The following is a 21511-nucleotide window of genomic DNA, read 5'->3' as shown; positions in this document are numbered from 1 at the left end:
GCCTGCAGAATCTCTTGTGTTTGGAGCAAAACAGTTTGTAACCTTTCAACGTGTTGTATAAATACAGGAGATTATTGAATTTCTTTCAAAATTTTGACCCCTAAAGCTCAAATCTCATTGTTCTCACCAGAACGAGAAGAAGACCTTCCTACTCCTGCTCCTCATTTGGATGTGGAAACTCCCGCAACACATTCGGTTATCTACCCAGCACACCAGAGTCAGTTTTGATGTCTGGGAGCCAGGGTAAACATAATGGTGGCTCTTTGAGAAGCCTTTCCCTAAAAGACCTTGCTGCTGCTAAGGATCTGGGAGATAATCAGCTCCTACTGACACATGACTCATTGGCAAGTAACAGGCAACAGAATTAGATATGATGTCGTCAAGTTGGCTGAATATGTGTCATTCTGAAATACAACATATGGTGCACTGGTTGGACGTCCTGGTGGATAAGACCCAAAATTAAACTCTCCAATGCAGTAACCCATTGCATTTTGAGATGAGTCCAAGATGTCCAAGATTAATGCAGATCAATCATGTTATGCACCGTATAATATTTCTCTTGTAATAACAGAGAAGTCAACAGTGCCAGGAAAGGATAAAGTTCAGGAGTGGAGTTTCTGTTACACGCATGCAGGGAAACAGAAGAAATAAGATTTCTTGGACAATAGGTAACTGCTGAAGGGAAAGTGTGAGTCTGATGTGTGAAGTGAGCAATAAGCAAGGTTACATATCCAGTGGGAATCTTGGAGACATTGCTATGGTTTCAAATGGCAAGAGCTGTATGTACATCTGGAAGGAGAATGAGAAGTGGTTAGGTGCAACCTCGTGCGTAGGGTAGTACATGTAATGAATGCTGGAATAGTGACATTGGACTATTGCCAGATGACATTGCAAGCAATGGAAAATTCCATCTTACATCCCCACTACTATGTATGTGCTGAGTATTGGCCATTTCATTGATCTACACACATCTAGCTGTTTAGATGTATTTCCCTCCCAAGTGTGTGAATGGTCACTGAATAAAAAAGGTCTCCACCTCATACAGGTGCTGGGTGATGGTTCCTTAGCTGCCAATCTTTGCCATCTTCCCTAGTCTTTGCAATCTTGCAGTATGACCTATGCAGAGGCCTAGAGAGCTCCCAAATCACTTATTCAGAAAATCTTACTGCAGAGAAATAACAGATCAAAGTGCCAGGAGGGAAAGCTACTTCCCTCTCGGAAATACATTTCCAGTTTAAACAGGCCCTGAGAGTTAAACTGGAAGTTATATCCTGAATCTGGCAAGCTTCCAGAAGTAGTCTCAACCTGTTCCTGATTAATTCCAGTGTATTTGATAGCTGAGTGGCTGAGGGAACAAATGGCATTGGTTTCATCATTTCTATACAATTGCTAATTCAACTATGAGTTTTGATCCCAAATGCAGAAAGGTTTTCACTTACTGTGGAAAAAGATTGGACCAGCCAGGGAAAAATCCAGGGTTACGCATAAACCACAATATTGCCATGAAGCAAAATATAATGAGGGTAACAATCTCCTGATACCTGAGACACACAAAGGTTTGTATTTATTTCAGTACGGCAGAACATTCAAGGATAGTTCATGAAATGTAGAACAAAGAATATAGAACAAATTGGTGAGAGATTAAAGAGGCATGGTTACAGAGATGGAGGGAGGGAGTTCCATTTACCAGTTATTGTCATTTATCCACTTACCCTCAGCAACCCCCACTCTGGTCTCTGCAACCCACCTCAAGGATCCTGACCCAAAATATATTCCCCATCCCATTACTCTTGCACTCTAAATTAGTTTGATGTTCCACTGGTTAGTCTCCCATTCTTTGTCAATGACTATCCAAGTCTTTCTTGCCTTTATTTTGCATCATGTCCTCCTTCACATTCATTAGTGTCTTAACTGCTCTATTTGTCTGTCAATCCATCGAGGAAAGGTTCTAGCAAGGGCTTCTCATCAGTCTCCACCTTACCTTCAATCAGATTTAATTGCATTAAGGGTATGTCCATATACATCTGCAGCTTTTTAAAGGCCCATCTTTCAGTGGTCAATTTTAAATTCTTGGACCTACAACCTACCATCCTATTCAAATCCGGTATAGCTTTATCTCACAGCATTCACAAAACCACGATGCCGCAACTCATAATTTTTACAATGTCATTATTTCTTTTGGCATATGAAGTAAACAATAAGTTTACTGCACTCATTGAAATAAAAGTTCTCCATCTCCAGCCATATGACAGCCTCTATTCCTTCACTTTATATTGTAACTGTGAAAGACTCTTGAAGAATATTAGGACTGATAGTGGGAAATGAAAGTTGATAGTAGATGTAAAAAATAATATTTTGTAATATGCATGAAACCATGCTTACAGAGAACTTCTCCTGACAGAAGTGAAAAGCCCTGTGGTCAAAATTGTCCCAGCCAAAGACTTCAATTCCAAATGTGCTGGGTATTGTCCATAATTTGGCCAGTTGTGTGGTGAGTTAAATACATTTAATCTTTCACATTCATAATCTTTGATCAGATCTAGGAAAAGCTAGAGATCAAATATGATTTAAATCACAGAGAAGAGGACATGGTGAGGAGAACAAAGAAAGTTCCTGTGATAGTTGAGGACCAAGAGGGATTAAATAATGCCAGTGGTGATAGGACCAGCTGAGAGTAGGTACTGTAAGCTTGATTTAACTGCAGATGATTTACATATACAGTGCCTTGGAAAAAAGTATTTGCCTCCCACAACCATTTTCACAATTTTACTGTCTCATTTTAAAAATTTAAAATATGTATTAAAGTATGATTTTTGAGCTACAAAAATGTAGGTACAAAAACATTGTGCATCATGTCAAATCAAAAGAAAAATTCCAAATCCTGTCAACAATTTACTGAAAATTAAGAACCAAAGTTATGAGGCTGAAAAAAGTATTCATCTCCTTTGTAATTACTATTCTAACTTTCCTCAGGTGCAATATATTGTATCAACTTACTAACTCGCCAATTAGTTGATGTAGAAAACTGGAGGATTGCCTGTTTTCAATGAACTCATAAGAATAAATACCATCTCTCTCTGTAAGGTCCAACAGCATGGCAGATTTTCAACAGACCAAACCAAAGTGAGGACAAAAGTGCATTCAAGATAAGTCAGGGAAATGATGATGAAGAGGCACAAATCTGGGGAAAGGTACCAGATCATCTCAAATCCACTGAACATGCCTTGGAGCTCAGTGCAGTCCATCATGAAAAAGAGGAGAAAATATGAAACCACAGCTACACTGCCAAGGTCAAGACACCCTTCTAAATTTAGTCGCCGGAGAAGAATGGCACTTGTAAGAGAGGCTACTGTGATGCCAACAGCCACTCTCAGTGAGCTGCAGAAATCAACTGGAGATGAAGTTCACAGCCCCACAATCTCTAAGGCCTTGCACCAAAGGGGTATTTATGAAAGAGTGGCAAGGGCGAAAAGAAAAGAAAAAAAAGCATACTCTTGCCCATAAAGGCATTCGATGAATAATTTAGAAGATACTGTAAAGAGCTGGAAAAAGGTCTTGTGGTTGGACGAGACCAAAGTGGAACTTTTTGGCCTCAACACTAAGCGGTGCATGTGGCATAAATCTAATATTTATGCGGTGCATGTGGCATCAACCAGGGTAACACCGTCCCTACTGTAAAGTACGGTGGAGGTAGCTTCATGCTACGTGGATGTTTTTCAGCAGCAGGGATTGGAAATCTGGTCAGGATTGATGGGAAGTTGAATGTTGCTAAGTAGAGAGAGATCCTGGATAAAAACTTGCTAGCCTCTGCCAGAAAGGTTGAACAGGAAATGAAGCAACGCGCACAAAATGCTGGAGGAACTCAGCAGGCCAGGCATCACCTATGGAAAAAAGTACAGTCGACATTTCGGGCTGAGACCCTTCGGCAGGACTGGAGGACAAAAGATAAAACCTTGAGGGGGAGAGATGAAGAAAAGAGCTGGGAAGTTGATTGGTGAAAGAGATACAGGGATGGAGAAGGGGGATTCTGATAGAAGAGGACAGGAGGCCATGGAAGAAAGAAAGGGGGGGAGGGGCACCAGAGGGAGGCAATGGACAGGCATGGAGATAAAGTGAGAAAGGGAAAAGGGGATGGAAATCGGTGAATGGGTGGGGGGGGCAGTGCCATAAATTTGAGACATCTATTACACGGCATCAAGTTGGAGGCTACCAAGAAGGAATATAAGATATTGCTCCTTCAACCTCAGTGTGGCCTCATTGCAACAGTAGAGGAGGCCATGGATAGACATGTTGGAATGGGAATGGGAAGTGGAATTAAAATGGATGGCCACTGGAAGATCATGCTTCTTCAGCCGGACGGAGAGTAGGTGTTCAGTGAAGTGGTCTCCCAATCTACATCAGGTCTCACTGATATACAGGAGGCCACACCAGGGGCACTGGACACGGTATATGACTCCAGCAGACTCACGGGTGAAGGGTCGCCTCACCTGAGGGGCTGTTTGGGGCTCTGAATGGCAGTGAAAGAGGAGGTTCAGGGGCAGGTGTAGCACTTGCTCTGCTTGCCAGGATAAGCGCCAGGAGGGAGATCAGTGGCGAGGATCGAGTTGACACGGGAGACGCGTAAGGAGCAATCTCCACGGAAAGCAGAACATGGGGGGTGAGGGAAAGATGAGCTTGGTGGTGGGGTCCCATTGGAGATCACCAAAGTTCTGGAGAATTATGTGCTGGATGCTGAGTCTGTTGGGGTGGTAGGTGAGGACAAGAAGAGCCCTATACCTGGTAGGGTGGCAGAAGAATGGGGTAAGAGCGATGTCTGTGAAATGGAAGAGATGTGGTTGAGGGCAGTGTTGATGGTGGAGGAAGGGAAGCACCTTTATTTGAAAAAGGAGGTCTTCGTTCTAGAATGAAAACCTCATCCAAAGAGCAGATATGGTGGAAGCGAAGAAATTGAGAGAAGGGGGTGGTGACTTACAAGTAATAAGGTGGGAAGAGGTATAGTCCAGGTAGCTGGGAGAGTCTGTGGTTTATAATAAATGTCAGTAGATAAGCTGCCTCCAGAGATAGAGACAGTGAGATTGAGGAAAGGGAGGGAGATGTCTGAAATGGACCAAGCAAATTTGAGGGCAAGGTGGAAGTTGGAGGCAATGTGGATGAAGTCAGTGAGTTCTGCATGGATGCAGGAAGCAGCACCAATGCAGTCGTCGATGTAGCGTAGGAAAAGTGGGGGACGGACACCAGTGTAGGCTTGAAACATAGACTGTTCCATGTAGCCAACAAAAAGGCTGGCATAGCTAGGGCCCAAGGGAGTGCCCATGACTACCCCTTTTGTTTGAAGGAAGTGGGTGGAGCCATAGGAGAAACTATTGAGAGTGAGGACCAGTTCTGCTAGATGGAGGAGGGTGATTCTGGAGGGGAATTGGTTACGTCTGTTGTCCAGAAAGAAACGGGGAGCTTTGAGGCCTTCCTGGTGGTGGATGGAGGTATATAGGGACTGAACAGCCATAGTGAAAATAAAATGATAGTGGCCAGGGAACCTGAAATCATTGAAAAGATCCAGAGCGAGTGAAGTGTCGCAGACATAGGTAGGAAAGGACTGAACGGGGGGTGGGGGAATGAAGCAGAGTCAAGGGTATGCGGATATGAGTTCACTGGGCAGAAACAAGCTGAAACAATGGGTCTACCTGGAAAAGCGGGTTTGTGGATCTTGGGTAGGAGGTAAAAACGGGAAGTGCAGGGTGCAGCAACTATGTGGTTGGTAGCAGTGGATGGGAGATCTCCAGAGCTAATAAGGTCAGTGATGGTGTGGGGGATAATGGCCCGGTGCTCCTTGTGGGATCTTGTTCACAGGGTTAGTAAGAGGGGTGTCTGACAATTGTCACTAGACCTCAGCAAGGTAAAGGTCAGTGCACCAGTCTACTAAAGCACCCCCTTCCCTTATCTGCGGGTTTGATGGCAAGGTTAGGAATGGCATGGAGTGAGTGGAGAGCTGATCGTTTGGAAGGAGTGAGGTCAGAATTGGAGAGAGGATGCTGAAGTCAAGACAGTTGACGTCCCATTGGCAGCTGGCAGAGAAAAGATCCAGAGCAGGGTGTCCAGGAAGAGGAGGAGGTTTGAAGACAGGAGAAGGGGTTATTGGTGTGGAGTGAAGAGTCCTTGCCAAAGGCATAGGCTTGGAGATGCAGGCAGAGGAAACAAATCTCAGTAGCATAGCGGGTGCGGAACTTGCTGAGGCGTGGGCGCAGGGGGACAAAGGTGAGGCCCTTACTGAGGGCAATGGAAATGGTGAAGACCCAGCATGGATAAGAGTTGGGCTTAGAGGAGGGATGGGGGTTGGGGTGTTCAGGGAAGGTGGAGTGAGAGGAAGATTGAGTCTCAGTGGGCCCAAGGGCTGGCAGTGTGCCCTGAGGGACACAGGATTACAGAGTGGTGGTGGGGGAAGGGGAAACAGAAGTTCCGGTGGCTGCGCGTGAAGTCCCAGCCTGGAGGTCAAGGTTGGAGTTTAATACTTATGAAGTTAATTAATACTTATGAAGTGCTGACATCTCAGTTTTTGAATTTTTAGTTTCTCATACTTCACAATTTTCTCTATTTTTGAGGGCACTACTGTGAAAATCAAATCGAATCAAGTTTAATTATCATTCAAACTATACATGGATACATCCAAATGAGACGGCATCCCCCTGGGGCCCAGGAGCATAACATACGCTCTGGAATGCCAGCTTCTCCTTCTTCAAGCAAAGTGCTGGCTTCTCCTGCCCCGACTCATCTGCCAGCCCCTTCGACACCCCGGCTGGCAGCTCTGAACAACGAACAGATCACTGATGTGGTAGACTTGCTGCACCTGTTGTTCTTGGAGTCCAGTATAGTCTTAAAATGATAAAGAACAAATTTTCAAAAGAAAAATCCTCCTTTGGTTAGCCCCCAAAGGCCATTGCGATTGAACGTGCCACCATCTTACCAGTAAAAAAGGAGCATGTGATTCACAAATAAAAATTCTCAATTGAATTGATCAAAATTGCTGGTTGTAATATTTATGTGAACAAATATTAGGGGGTTGAATATCTTTACAAGGCACTGTAAGAGCAAATCGGAGGACAAAGGAGAGAGGAAGCTTTACTGGAAATGTGTGATAGAGGAAAGCACAGTTGCTGAAAATCTGAAATAAAGAAGGATGTTGGAAACTTTGCTGGTCAGGCAGCATCCATGGAGAAGTACAGCTGGAATAGTTATATTACAAATTTCCATGAAAACTAGCTAGTGTTCCTGGAAGTTACATTGAGTATGGTGAAACAATATAACAGAGAGAGAAAGGGGATAGATAGAAAGGGAAATACAGGAGAAATGGGAGTGGAAGAGGGAGGTGAAGGGGAGGGAAGGGGAGGGGGAGAGGTATCCCAACTGATTTATTTTCCTCACGAATATTGAATCAGCACCTCCATCCAACACCCAGATCGTCTAAGGGCCCTTATCTTCCTTCTTGAATAGAGAGCAGTCAATCGTTCACAATACCACCCATTTTTGCCTGGCTTATCTACTTCTCAAATCAATGAGTTCCCCTTCCACTGCTGGGTTCCATTTCTTAGAGAAAACTGTGAGAATTATTTTATGCCCAAACTTTGGAAAGTTATGAGGATTACACCTTGTGATTGTCTTTGAATTCTTTGACTTAACTGCATTTTTATGTTGCTGCAAGTTCCTTTCCACTACCCTTTCTTTCACCAGTATATTGATCATTTTCCATCCTGCCACAGGCATTCCCTTTGTACTCTCCATCTCTTCCCATTCTCTGCAGTCTAAAATATTTGATTGCCACGCTCTCACTCTGAAGAAAGGGTATAAACCTGAAACATTAACTTTATTGTTCTCCCCATAGATGCTGCCTAACCTGATGAACATTTCCAGCATCTAATGTCATATGGATTTTACACACATAGTGTTCAGCTGTTCTTTGCTTCCTCTGTTTATGTGTTGAGGTCTCAGAATTACAGCATCTATAGTCTTTTGGACTAGACATAATGTTTTGGTTTTAAAAATTAATCATAATCATAAATGTTTTGTCACTGAGAATAATGCAGTTTCCAATATACAGATTAATATAGATTGCCTTTTTGTAAGTCATTTGCTCAGCAACTCTTTTCCCACTGCCTCTTGAAAATTTCAGTGGCAGGCAGAATTGTGATTAATTATAACTTTGACTAATCCTTATTCTGAGTTAGGAAGCAGGAACTCTGCCATCTGTGCTAAAAAAAAGTAAGCCATCATGTACAATTGTTACCAATAGCATTTCCAACAGAACAAATTTAATAAATACACATTTCAGTCTACTAATGATAATTTCAGTTGGCTTACAATTTTTACTAAACCATAAACAAAACAAAAACTACATTGAAAAGAGAAGTTAGATCTTGGATACTGGAAGCATCAGCTTTTACAATTAATAATTGATCATTGATACTGTTTCCGCTAATGAGAGAGCTTAGGAAACTTAATTCATTCATTACATTTGTCAAGTTCACAAGTATTTCTTTCCAGTGTTTAATTGGTGGTGGTGATGAGATTCTAAATAACACTGAAATAGATTGGAATCTGACAGCATCGGTGCAGGCACTATTTTTTTTAATGTTTTTGTGAGATGGGGGAAGTCTTTCCATTTATAGTTCTGCAGCATTTTGCAGAAGGACTTCAACCTTCACAAAGATATGGTGTATCAGGCTAAGCAAAAATGCACTAAAGCATCTGGGAAAATGCTATAAACAAGAGAGCATGGATCATGTGGAAACCAATAGCTTAGCTTTGAAAAATAAAGAGGTATCAACATTAACATCCAAAATGCATGAATTAAGCTTTACTAATTTTTCATTATTTCATAACATAAATTCTTAGTCAGTACTTATACGGTATTGTGCCTCACCCCATGGGTCCAAGCTTCCTGTATTCCTCTTCAATCAATTTTATCAATGCTTTTTCTCTGTTGCTTTTTTCTTTGCAAAATTCAAATGTCTTTGAAAAGCTGCATTGTTTTAATGAAGCCGGTTAGACTGACAATATAAGTTTGAAACCATTTCAAATCCAAACAAGTGAACTACTTTTGACATTACCAATTGCTAAATGTTCAGGATACACAAACAACATTCAATTGTTCATCTTAGTAAAGAAGATAAATAAATTAATTATCTACCAACTTAAAACAAGCCAGTACATGTTAGTTTTAGAAAATCTGTGCATGAGTTGTTTAATGTGGAGGTCCTGAATTGCTCTCAATCTTCTGCTTGGTTTCTCGCCTTCAGAATCAGAAATCAGAAAATATCTCTTCAACTAACAAAGGTCTTCCATACTTTTTAACTGGAGCCAATGTGATTACCCCAAGAACAATGCAAGTTTTAATTGGACATTCAACTATCAGAAATACAAGACAAATGTAATCAAATGTGTACTCTCAGCAGTTGAAACACTTGTGGTAAGCACATCCACCAACAATAACTTTCCCTTTGTAACCTGTGACATTTGAAATTGCTTAGAAAAATTAGATTGGAAACTAATTTTCATGGCAGAGATATACTATGAATTTGTAATAAAATGAAGTATATAAATCTAGTCAGCTCCATCTTGGGCACTAGCCTACAAAGTATCCAGGACATCTTCAGGGAGCGGTGTCTCAGAAAGGCAGCATCCATTAATGAAGACTTCCAGCACCCAGGGCATGCCCTTTTCTCACTGTTACCATCAGGTAGGAGGTACAGAAGTCTGAAGGCATACACTCAGCGATTCAGGAACAGCTTCTTCCCCACTGCTATCTGATTCCTAAATGGAATTTGACACTTTGCACAATACCTCAATTTTTTAAATATACTGTACTTCTGTTTTTGCACATTTTCTAAATAATCTTTGTGCTGCCTTTATGGCAGTTATTTAGTTTTTAATATTTTCGCTTAGTAATTCGTTTGTTAGCATTTTAGTTAAAGTTAGGATTGTTTTAAGTTGTCTGTGAGATATCGCGGCATACGATGACATCACATCCGGTTTCGCCGCGTGCTGTGGGAAAATACCGGTTTGGGAAAAATGGAAAGGTGGGGGTCGAGACATGTGCGAGTGCGTGCAGCGCCAGCAACGTTTTCTCTCTACGCACCAGGAACATTGTGAAAGCAACACTGTGAGTTATGAGATAATCGATATGTTGAATTAAAATGTTAACGCCGATCCCGTTAAAAGTAACGATGGTCGATAATGTTTATGTTTTCGTTAGTTAAAGAGTTGCGGATAGTTTGCGTTGAAGTGTATTCAAAGCAGTCAATGGCGTAGGTAGATTCTGACTGTATGCTGCACTTTAATGTAATGTAGTTGTTGTAGTTTTACTTTTGCAAGTATTTACGATGTAATTGTAATATCAAGAAGGAAACAAACGCTGTACAAATCTTGTATTGTTTTATCAACAGTTTTCACCATACGTCAATGTGGAAGAGTGAACAGTAAACGGTTAATCTTACTGTGATCCTGTCGTTATTGACAAAGTTTTAACTCGGTGTTTAACTCGGCGTTCTGTTACACCCAAGCGAGAACACTACAGTGAAAAAGCGGCATTATCAGGTGTTTCAAGTGCTGCAATGTCATCTCGATTCAGCGTCAAGTTGTTGCCACCCAGCGAGGGGGGCAGTAGGACATCATCAAGTAAGTCCACCTATGCAAGAGCTAAGGCAGAAGCCGCCAGGGTGTGACTGCGCTACTCCAGACAAGAAGCAGATTTGAAAATGGAAGCGGCTACCAGAGAAGCCGAAAACCAGAAGGAAGCGGCCGCCAGAGAAATGGAAAAGGCTGCCAGAGAAGCCGAAAACCAGAAGGAAGCGGCCACCAAAGAAATGGAAAAGGCTGCCAGAGAAGCCGAAAACCAGAAGGAAGCGGCTGCCAGAGAAATGGAAAAGGCTGCCAGAGAAGCCCAAAACCAATTGGATAGGGCAAGGATAGCGGCAGAGTTAGAAATGCTGACACTGGAACGAGAAGCAGAAGCTGCCAGGGTGGAAGCAGAGTTCATAGAAGACGCTGAAGAAATGCAAGATCTGGTTGATGTAAAATCTACTTCAGAAAGGACTAGATTGGAACGCACAAGCGAGTATGTCTAATCTCAAACAGTCTGGAAGATTCGTTCTTCCACTCCATACTTATACGATAACGCCCCATGTCATGAGGAGTCTCAGAGAGACCCAATTGCACCACATCCATCTGAGGAAGACAATTTACCCTAGCAACTCCGCGATGAAGTCAAGAATGAAAGAGCTGACGACAAATACTTCTCGACACCAAACTTACAAGATTTGGCGAGAAGAGAGGCAAAGACTGAAGTCAGAACAGCAAAGTCCATAACAGAGGAATGCCCTCGGTCATATACCCACCGACATACTTCCCCAGGCCACAGGCCACTTGCAATTGAAGCCCTGGCACAGTATTTAGCACGACGAGATCTTGCCACTTCAGGACTGTACCAGTTTGACGACAATCCTGAAAATTACCGTGCATGGTACTCCACATTCACCAACGCTATCGACGGAGTCCAGCTCAGAGCAACCCAAGAGTTGGATCTTATGGCGAAATGGCTGGGAAAAGAATCACGCGAGCAGGTGAGACGCATACGTTCAGTGTACATCAACAACCCCGAGCTAGCCTTAAGCAAAGCATGGGAGAGACTTTGGGAGGGCTATGCGGCCCCCGAAATTATTGAAGCGGCGCTATACCGACATCTGGAAAACTTTTCTAAGCTGTCAGCCAAAGATCACATTAAGTTAAGGGAGCTCGGAGATTTACTCATGGAGATTCAAGGCGCCAAAGAAGATGGCTACTCAACTGGTCTAGTATACCTAGATACTCCATCCGGGATTAGACAAATCGTGGACAAACTTCCATTTGGGCTGCAGGACAGGTGGGTGTCTGTTGCCTCAGAGTACAAAGAAGACAACAATGGTCGATTTCCTCCCTTTAAGTATTTCACTAGGTTTGTGCACAGGGAGGCGAAGAAGCGAAATGACCCTAGCCTCATGGGTCAAGGAAGCAGTACAGTTTACACCAAGCCAGATAAATCCTCTTCGAATAATTTCAACATTGATAAACCCGTCTCAGTGCTTAAGACTGAAGCCTTTACAACTAACCACAACCCTAGCAAGAATTGCCCATTGCATAACAAACCTCACCCCCTCAGAAAATGCAGAATGTTTAGGGAAAAACCCCTTGAAGAGAGGATGGCCCTTCTCAAGGAGAAAAGAATATGTTTTAAATGCTGTTCCTCGACCTCTCACTTTGCTAGAGAGCGTACGATCACCGTGAAGTGTCCGGAATGTGATAGCACTAATCACGATGGGGCCATGTATCCCGGCCCGTTCCCGCAAACCGACAACGCTCCTTCACCCCCACAACAGGACGGCGGGGAGGGAGAGGCTCACTCCAGGACAACTGTTGTCAGCTCGAGCTGTACAGAAGTTTGCTGTCAAGCTCAGTCAAGCCGTTCTTGTTCAAAGATCTGCCTCACTAAGGTGTACCCTAAAGGAGCCAGACAAGGCCATCAAAGCCTATGTGATTCTGGATGATCAGAGCAATTGCTCACTAGTCAGTCCAGAGTTCTTTAAATTGTTCAACATTGAGAGCGAGCAGTTCCCATACTACCTTAGAACTTGCTCAGGCAACATGGAAACCCAAGGAAGGAAGGCAGAAGGCTTCCAGCTCGAGTCCCTGGATGGTAAAGTCATCATCTGTCTCCCTCCACTCTTAGAGTGCAATGAAATTTTGAATAACCGCACTGAGATCCCGACGCCAAGTGCAGTGCTACACCAGCCACATCTCCGCCACATCGCCAAACACATCCCAGAACTGGATCCAACAGCAGAAATACTCCTGCTATTAGGAAGAGACGTTCCTCAGGTGCACAAGGTTAGGCAGCAGGTCAATGGACCACACGACGCCCCCTTTGCGCAACGCCTGGATCTAGGCTGGGTGGTGATAGGAGAGGTGTGCCCTGGCAATGTAAACAAACCGACAGTTCGCACACTCAAGACCAATGTGCTAGAGAGTGGCCGCCATTCAATTTTCCAACCACGCACAAGTGTCACGTGTATTAAGGAAGCATGACAAGGCTTTAACAAACGTAAAGTAACTGACGAGACGCTGTGTCAGTCAGTCTTCGTTCAAACTGAGCATGATAATAAACTTGCTCAATCAGCTCAAGATGCCATTTTCTTAAAAACAAAGGACACCAAGGTCTTCAGAGATGAAGCAAATAATGGGGTCGCCCATTGCCTTTCAGAGAACCACGCCAGTGCTTGCCAAACAACAAAGAGCAGGCAGTCAAACGGTTCACGCCTTTGCAAAAAACCCTGGAAAGGAAACCTGAGAGGCAGCAACGCACCCGATTGACCCACGAGGTACTGTGCACACTAATGGCAGAGGTTACAGCCATTATAAATGCACAACCACTCCTACCCGTGTCTTCTGACCCGGAAAACCCCTTCATACTCTCGCCATCAATGCTCCCTACGCAGAAGGCAGGAGCTCCCCCTCCACCAGAGGACTTCTCTGATAAGGATTTGTACTTAAAGCAGCGGAGACAGGTCCAGGCTCTGGCAAATTGGTCCTGGTCTCACTACATTCCCTAGCAGGAACGGACATGTCAGGAAGGTTGAGCTGAAAACTACCGACCAAGGCGATGTGAAAATATACCAAAGTCCTGTTACAGAAGTCATTCTACTTCTACCTAAGGACTGATTAGAGACTGAAGTTTTATATTATGTTCATTGTGACCTTATGAAGGTCAAGCGGGGAGTGTGCTGCCTTCATGGCAGTTATTTAGTTTATAATATTTTCGCTTAGTAATTCATTTGTTAGCATTCTAGTTAAAGTTAGGATTGTTTTAAGTTGTCTGTGAGATATCGCGGCATGCGATGACATCATATCCGGTTTCGCCGCGTCCTGTGGGAAAATACCGGTTTGGGAAAAACGGAAAGGTGGGCGTCGAGACATGTGCGAACACGAGCAGCGCCAGCAAAGTTTTCTCTCTACACACCAGGAACATTGTGAAAGCAACACTGTGAGTTATGAGATAATCGATATGTTGAATTAAAATGTTAACGCTGATCCCGTTAAAAGTAACGATGGTCGATAATGTTTATGTTTTCGTTAGTTAAAGAGTTGCGGATAGTTTGCGTTGAAGTGTATTCAAAGCAGTCAATGGCGTAGGTAGATTCTGACTGTATGCTGCACTTTAATGTAATGTAGTTGTTGTAGTTTTACTTTTGCAAGTATTTACGATGTAATTGTAATATCAAGAAGGAAACAAACGCTGTACAAATCTTGTATTGTTTTATCAACAGTTTTCACCATACGTCAATGTCGAAGAGTGAACAGTAAATGGTTAATCTTACTGTGATCCTGTCATTATTGATAATGATGTTTAATAATGTCGGTGTTTAACTCGGCATTCTGTTACACCCGAGCGAGAACACTACAATCTATTCAATATACGTAATTGATTTACTTGTTTATTTATTGTCTTATTTTATTAATTATTTCTCTCTCTCTCTCTCTCTCTCTCTCTCTCTCTCTCTCTCTCTCTCTCTCTCTCTCTCTTCACCCCCCCCCCCCCCACTAGATTATGTATTGCATTGAACTGCTGCTTCTAAGTTACCAAATTTCATGTCACATTCCGGTGATAATAAACCCGATTCTGATTCTGATATAATCAATGTTGATGAGCACTTACTTATGTTAAAAGTGTGATTAGAGTTTCTTCATTCCTTATTCAATGAATGTAAAAAATCATGAGCAGATTTTGACTTCTTAGATACTGAATGTAAAAATTTGAGTTTTAAACTTACTTGAAGCCAAAGTAAAGGATATGCAGCCAGACCCAAGATAAAATGGTAATGATCACAGTCAGGGGGAGCACCAGTATGAACCAAGACCCAAAATTTATGCAGTGACAATCGGGGTAGTGCCTAAATGAAAAATTACATTATTGAAAAAGAAAATCAGAGAAACTTCTGATAAATGTAAATTACTCACATGGTTTAATGATTACTGGTATGTCCAATCACAAAACAGACCCACTAATGTTTACCCATTTAAAAAAACAGATGAACAAAACCTAATGTGTTCCTTTTGCAAAGATAAGAGAACTTAAGGGGACTGATAATGAAAGGAGAACAGAAAGTGCTGGTGGCAATCAGCAAGTCAGACATCATCCGTAGAAAAAGAAGCAAAGTTTTGTGGAAAAAGAACCCAACTTAACATTACCTCAGAAAGGTCAATGAGTTCAAGCTGAAATGTTAACTGCTTTTTTCCCCCACTGATGCTGCCTAGTCTGCTAAGTGCTCCCAATATTTTCTGAAAGTTAGGAACTTTCGCTCAATTCTAGTGGTGTTCAGTATTTTGGCTTTCTGAAGACTTACATAGATATTACAGTGTAGCCCCAATTGTTTAATGCTATTGTGTAGTACCTTTGAGATGATACCAGTTGTAGATATTACTATCAGGGCAATGTATACCGTGTTCATGCTTCAAAATATTTAAATTTCATCATTTAATTCATCATATTTCTGGTGTTTTTCACATTTACTGATTTCTGTAAGTTATGTGTGTTTGGATTGGTTATATCTATTGAATAAGTTGTTCTTGCTTGTTTATCCTGTAATATTATATCCAGATGATTATTATGGATTGCCCTATCTGTAATAACAGATCAGTCATAATATAATTTGTGGGATTTGACACTAGAACCGGATCAGCCTTGTACTTATAGTAATTTTATGAATTTGCATTTTAAAGCAAGATTTTGACTAATCACTTGATTGAGCTTGTGTAAGTGAACAGATTGAGTTAAACTGCTATAGGATCCTGTAATGTGTTGAATGATTTCTGTTTTCTCTTGGCATTTTCTACATTGATCATCCTGAATGTGTTTTTTTTTGTATATGTACTTTTAATAATTTTTTGTGTTAACCACCTGGTCCTGTATTGCCACAAGGAACCCTTCTGTTTCTGGGAAAAGGTCTCCAAATCTGAGCCAGATGTTTGACACTTCCTTGTTGTCATCTAATCTGCTCAGCTCATGGGGATGTCTTCCATGGAGCGTCATGCTCTTCCTTTAGCTAACTTTTCATCAATAGAGATAATTTCTTCATTTTTCTGGTTTGTTCTCTCACTTAAGTTTAGTGGTGTGTACTTCTTACCAGATTTGCATTTGCTCGCATGGAGCACTGAATCCTGTTTTCATCGATCAACATATATCCTAGAAGTTTTAACTGATTGTTGTGTACGTTCTTACTGTCTGTTATTCCTCTTCCCCCTTCTGTCCTAGGTAGTATTAATCTAAGTACATTCGAGTGTAAATTATATTTTCTGGTGTGTACACAATGTTTTCAAAATTTTTCATTTCAGTTCTTATTTTTTGTTGAAAATTTTCCAGATTGGTTTTGGACCAAGATATTATGACCAAAGAATACTTGAATATAGGTATAGCAAAAGGTATTGCCTTTGTTATATTTTTACTGTTGAGCTCCGTTTGGCAGATTTTCTTAAGCCGCAAAGTAAATACTGTCAAAAGTTTTCCTTTATCGTGCTATGTTCTATTTTCTTTCCTTGTTGATATCCCAGATACTTACCGTATATGTGCCGTATCCATTCACCAGTTGTATTGTATCCTGCTGCTCTGTTTTGTATTCTATAAGCTCCATTGCACCACATATTCTGTCTATATAGATCTTCCTAACTTTGTAACCAAGAGACCAGAAGAGGCACAGTAGCTGAGCATATTCAAAAGAAAAATTGATAGGTCCTCAGATCTTTGGAAATCCAGGGATATGGAGCTTATTCAAGAAGAGACACTAAGGTCTAAGATCAACCATGATCAGCTAAGACCAAATGTGCTGTTCCTGCTTCTGTTCTCATGTTCTTCAGAACATCTTTAGACCCGATATATCCACACGTTACACTAGATCATTATCATTGCCATTAGAGCATCATCTAATATGCCTTGTCACTTTAAAACCTTCCCACAATAACCTTCAAAGATATGGACCCCAGCTTTATCAGTATGGGAACTATTGGTCTCCTATGAGTGCTACCTGTCTGAGGAAAGTTCCTATTCCTCAGACATTCCCTCTGCACCATTTTGCCAAATAGGTCTCAGTCTAGTTTAGCGATCTATGCTTGATTTGGGGAGCTACCTAGAGAATCCTATTCACTTTGCAGGGACCACATGGAAACCATAGAGATGAAGCCTGGGGATCTGGGCTGTGAGGCAGCAACACTAATCCCCATGCCAGCATGCCATCCATGACAACAAACACAAAACTGGTGACTACTGTTTCAATCCACTAACTACATTGTGATGAGCTTTACCAAGTGTGAGTATGAGAGGAAACAGAATTTATTGGCCAGGGTCAATTAAAATGTATAAAAATGATATACTCACATGTTCAGTTGCTCAGCAAAAATCAGATTGGTTGAGGTGCCTGTAATAGTAGTTAATCCTCCAATAGTGGAAGAATAAGCAATGCAAAGACACATTCCTTTGCACAAGTTATGATCTTTCTCACTTTTGTATTTGCCAACAGCTCCTTGTCTCAAAGCCTATCAGAAACAAAGTTACAGAATCACGAGGATATACACTGATGATTTTACACAGCCTCTGGGTCTTGGATATAAAAGTCCACAGCAGACAATTACAGATGATTGCAATGATAATAATAATCAGAGAAAATGCAGGGTGTGTTTTTAATTAAGGGGAAAATGTGGCACAGTAGCCTAGTGATTAGCCTAGCGCCATTACCATGCCAGAAATCACCACGCGTTTCAAGTCCCTCTGCTGCATATAAGGAGTTTCTACATTCTCCTGTGACCGCTTGGGTTTGCTCCAGGTGCTCCGGTTTCCTCCTGTATTCCAAAGACGTACGGTTAGGGTTGGTACATTGTGGACAAGCTATGTTGGTGCCAGAAATGCAATCCTCACTGATTTGATTTGATGCAAGCAATGCATTTCACTGTATGTTTCAATGCTTCAATGTATATATGATAAATAAAACTCATCTTTTAAAAAAAAATTAGTTTTTGAACCCCAAATAATACATAATTTCTGAAATTTAGAGTGAAGGTTATGAGCCAAAAAGAAAAACTGATCATCTTCAATAATCAAAACCACTTACAAAAGAGTTCAACTACCCCACAAGTTAACCAAAACATCCATGTCATAATTTTTGCATTATCAAGTATTTTCAATCGCTATCTCTAACAAATTCATGTGCTTACCAAGGTGTCACCACCAGGCACAAGTTTCCTGATTAGGAAATACTGGCCAAGGTGCTGCTCTAAAACCAAGGTAAAATCAGGTTTTAATTAGAAGCTAAGGGGTCATATGTGATATCTCGCACCCAGAAATAGTTGCCATATTCAAATTGGAAAATTTACACTATGTACTTTAAGGACTAAAATTGATGCGATTTCTAAGAAATATCTGGTTTATATGCAAAGTATTAATATCAAGTCTTTTCAAGTCTGTATTCTAAAACTAAAATTCTCTGGGTAATGCATTCCTACAATTCTGGCTCTTAAGAGTTCCTCTATTCCTTTGCATTTTTGCCTTGCCCTTTTAGATGTTTTGCTATATTTCTGGCATTATATAAATACCATCAAAGAACGTGCTTCAGGGATAGAACAGATGATTGCAAACAACACGCACAAAATGCAAAAGGAAGGAGGCCAGAATAAGAAGGTGGGCACTTGGGTGGTGGAGCAGGCTAGAGGAGCAACACCTCATAAAGAAATTAAACTAACAAGATTACAGCTGCACAGCCTCTCCTAACTTTTTTGAGAATGACAAAAAAAGTTATTTTTAGGGCTGTGTGTAAAGTTAAGTACTGTGTTAATAATAAAAGGTTTTACCTCATCTGGTTCTGTTTTGCCTGTTTGAACGTCTACATCAAGGTGACATCTGGATGGATTAAAAAGGTAGCATTTGTCAACTGTCATCCAACTACATACATGCACATAAACATATAATGTATATTTAAACGAGACACGTTTCTCCCAACCAGGGTGTAAGGCACATAACACACGATAACTTAAGGTAAGATCTATAGATGAATAACAAACTGAAGTGCATTAATATTAGATACTGTAAGGTATAGAACAGATTAACCAGTAACACTTTGAATACAGAGTAGTCGTGAGTTCAGAAGCTCAATAGCCTGGGAGAAGCCACATACACAAAATGCTGGTGGAACACAGCAGGCCAGGCAGCATCTATAGGGAGAAGCGCTGTCGCCGTTTCGGGCCGAGACCCTTTGTCAGGATTAACTGAAAGGAAAGATAGTAAGAGATTTGAAATTAGGAGGGGGAGGGGAGAATGCGAAGTGATAGGAGAAGACCGGAGGGGGTGCGGTGAAGCTGAGAGCCAGACAGGTGATTGGCAAAAGGGATACAGAGCTAGCGAAGGGAAAGGATCATGGGATGGGAGGGCTATGGAGAAAGGGGGAGGGGAGCACAGAGCATAGGTGTTCGGCGAAACGGTCTCCCAGTCTGCATCAGGTCTCACCAATATATAAGAGGCCACACCGGGAGCACCGGATGCAGTATACCACACCAGCCGACTCACAGGTGAAGTGTCGCCTCACCTGGAAGGACTGTCTGGGGCCCTGAATGGTGGTGAGGGAGGAAGTGTAAGGGCAGGTGTAGCACTTGTTCTGCTTGCAACGATGAGTGCCAGGAGGGAGATTGGTAGGAAGGGATGGAGGGATGAATGGACAAGGGAATCGCGTAGGACACCTACGCTCTGTCCGCCAGAGAAAGCAGGATCTCCCAGTGGCCACACATTTTAATTCCACATCCCATTCCCATCCTGATATGTCTATCCATGGCCTCCTCTACTGTCAAGATGAAGCCATACTCAGGTTGGAGGATCAACACCTTATATACCGGCTGGGTAGCCTCCAACCTGATGGCATGAACATTGACTTCTCTAACTTCCCTTAATGCCCCTGCCCTTCTTACCCCATCCCTGGTATATTTAGTTCTTTTGCCCTCTCTGCCCATCACTGCCTGTTCTCCATCTTTCTTTGGTGCTCCCCTCCCCCTTTCTTTCTCTGTCGGCTTCCTGTCCCAAGTTCCTTTCCCTTCTCTAGCTCTGTATCCCTTTTGCCAATCACCTGTCTGGCTCTCAGCTTCACCCCACCCCCCTCCGATCTTTTCCTATCATTTTGCATTTCCCCCTCCCCCTCCTACTTTCAAATCTCTTACTATCTTTCCTTTCAGTTAGTCCTGACGAAGGGTCTCGGCCCGAAACATCGACAGTGCTACTCCCTATGGATACTGCCTGGCCTGCTGCGTTCCACCAGCATTTTGTGTGTGTTGCTTGAATTCCCAGCATCTGCAGATTTTCTCCTGTTAGCCTGGGAGAAGAAACTGTTACTCATCCTGCCCATTCTCGTTTTTATGTATCGTAGTTTCCAGCGTGACGGTAGAAAGTCAACGAGGATGCTGAATGGATGGGTGGGAACCTTAGTAATATTAGGGTATTAAGGCTGCGTGCGCAACACTCCTGATAAATGTCCCTGATGGATGGCAGTGAAACCCTCATGATCCTCTCAGCTGTTCTCACAGTCTAGTAGACGATGCTCGGCCTCTTCCATACCAGATGGAGATGCATCTTGTTCGGATGTTCTCAGTGGTGCTCCTGTAAAACTCATTTACAATGGGAGATGGGAGTCTTGCTTGCCTCAATCTTCTGAGGAAGTGGAGGTGCTGAAGTGCCTTCCCATTCAGGGAGGTGATAGTGAGGGACCAGGTGAGGTAATCGGTGATGTGATCTCCCAGGAACTTGCTGCATTTAACTCCTTCTACGGAGGAGCCATGTATTTGCAGAGAGGGATGGTTCATCTGCACCTCCCTGAAGTCCACAATGGCTTCCTTTGTCCTCTCCATATTCGGGCTTAGGTTGTTCTTCTCACACCAATCCACCAGTCGCTCCACTTCCCCTCTTTACTCCATCTCGTCCTTGTTCTTGATAAGGCCAACAACTGCTGCATCATCCACAAACTCCATGACACGGTTTGAGCTGGATCCTGCGACACAGTCAAGCATCAGCAGTGTGAACAGCAGCGGGCTGAACGTGCAAACTTGAGGAGGGCCAGTGCTCAGCGTAGTGGGATGAGAGACATTGCTGCCCACGTGGACTGACGGTGGCCTTACTGTTAAGAAGATCTCTGATAGTAAGATACCTGATGCAAATACATATCTTAGTAGAATGTTTAAAACAAAATCAAGAGAGAATTCAAGAAATATTCAGCAGGTCAGATGGCATTGGAGGAGAGAGAAAAATCAGTAAATATTTCACATTTTTCACCTATCAGCAAAGCTTTTGAAGAAGTTGTTTAAATTTAAGTGATAGCTCAAATGACAGATTGTTCTGACAGATATTGCTCAATAACTTGAGATTAGGGTTTGAATCCCAGCTGCTGGGTAAAAAAAAACAATGAATTTACAA

General features: G+C 42.3%; 2 protein-coding genes across 6 annotated transcripts in view; one reads left to right on the top strand and one right to left on the bottom strand.

The window, feature by feature from the left end:
* Nucleotides 1-21511, bottom strand: part of slc13a1 (solute carrier family 13 member 1) — a 59808-nt gene that overhangs the window by 26066 nt on the left and 12231 nt on the right. For 2 of the 3 annotated variants that reach the window (XM_059977925.1, XM_059977927.1), the window contains 5 exons: nucleotides 18913-18961; nucleotides 17447-17604; nucleotides 14850-14969; nucleotides 8912-9010; nucleotides 1440-1541 (listed from right to left, as the gene is read on the bottom strand). In XM_059977925.1, the coding sequence (XP_059833908.1) occupies nucleotides 1440-1541; nucleotides 8912-9010; nucleotides 14850-14969; nucleotides 17447-17604; nucleotides 18913-18961 (528 nt within the window). The remainder of the gene's footprint in view (nucleotides 1-1439; nucleotides 1542-8911; nucleotides 9011-14849; nucleotides 14970-17446; nucleotides 17605-18912; nucleotides 18962-21511) is intronic. The other variant, XM_059977926.1, reaches the window with a different exon arrangement.
* Nucleotides 6696-14836, top strand: LOC132398455 (uncharacterized). 3 transcript variants are annotated; one of them, XR_009513659.1, is made up of 3 exons: nucleotides 6696-6826; nucleotides 9288-14062; nucleotides 14624-14836. XR_009513659.1 is itself a non-coding variant. In XM_059977928.1 (3 exons), exon 3 carries the CDS (start codon nucleotides 11574-11576, stop codon nucleotides 12567-12569), a length of 996 nt encoding a protein of 331 aa, XP_059833911.1. In that variant the 5' UTR covers nucleotides 6696-6826; nucleotides 9288-9457; nucleotides 10434-11573; the 3' UTR covers nucleotides 12570-14395. The 3 variants fall into 3 exon arrangements, 2 of the variants coding, with proteins under 2 accessions (XP_059833911.1, XP_059833912.1); XM_059977928.1 differs by lacking the exon at nucleotides 14624-14836 and having other exon boundaries at nucleotides 9288-9457; nucleotides 10434-14395; XM_059977929.1 differs by lacking the exon at nucleotides 14624-14836 and having other exon boundaries at nucleotides 9288-14395.

Source organism: Hypanus sabinus, chromosome 8, assembly GCF_030144855.1.
Source record: "Hypanus sabinus isolate sHypSab1 chromosome 8, sHypSab1.hap1, whole genome shotgun sequence".
Taxonomy (NCBI): domain Eukaryota; kingdom Metazoa; phylum Chordata; class Chondrichthyes; order Myliobatiformes; family Dasyatidae; genus Hypanus; species Hypanus sabinus.
Note: the sequence above shows the minus strand (reverse complement) of the source record. Positions and strands in the feature narration are given on the sequence as shown.

Coding starts and splice junctions, on each gene's coding strand:
- LOC132398455 (XM_059977928.1), top strand. CDS start 11,574: ATGGCGAAATGGCTGGGAAAAGAATCACGCGAGCAGGTGAGACGCATA.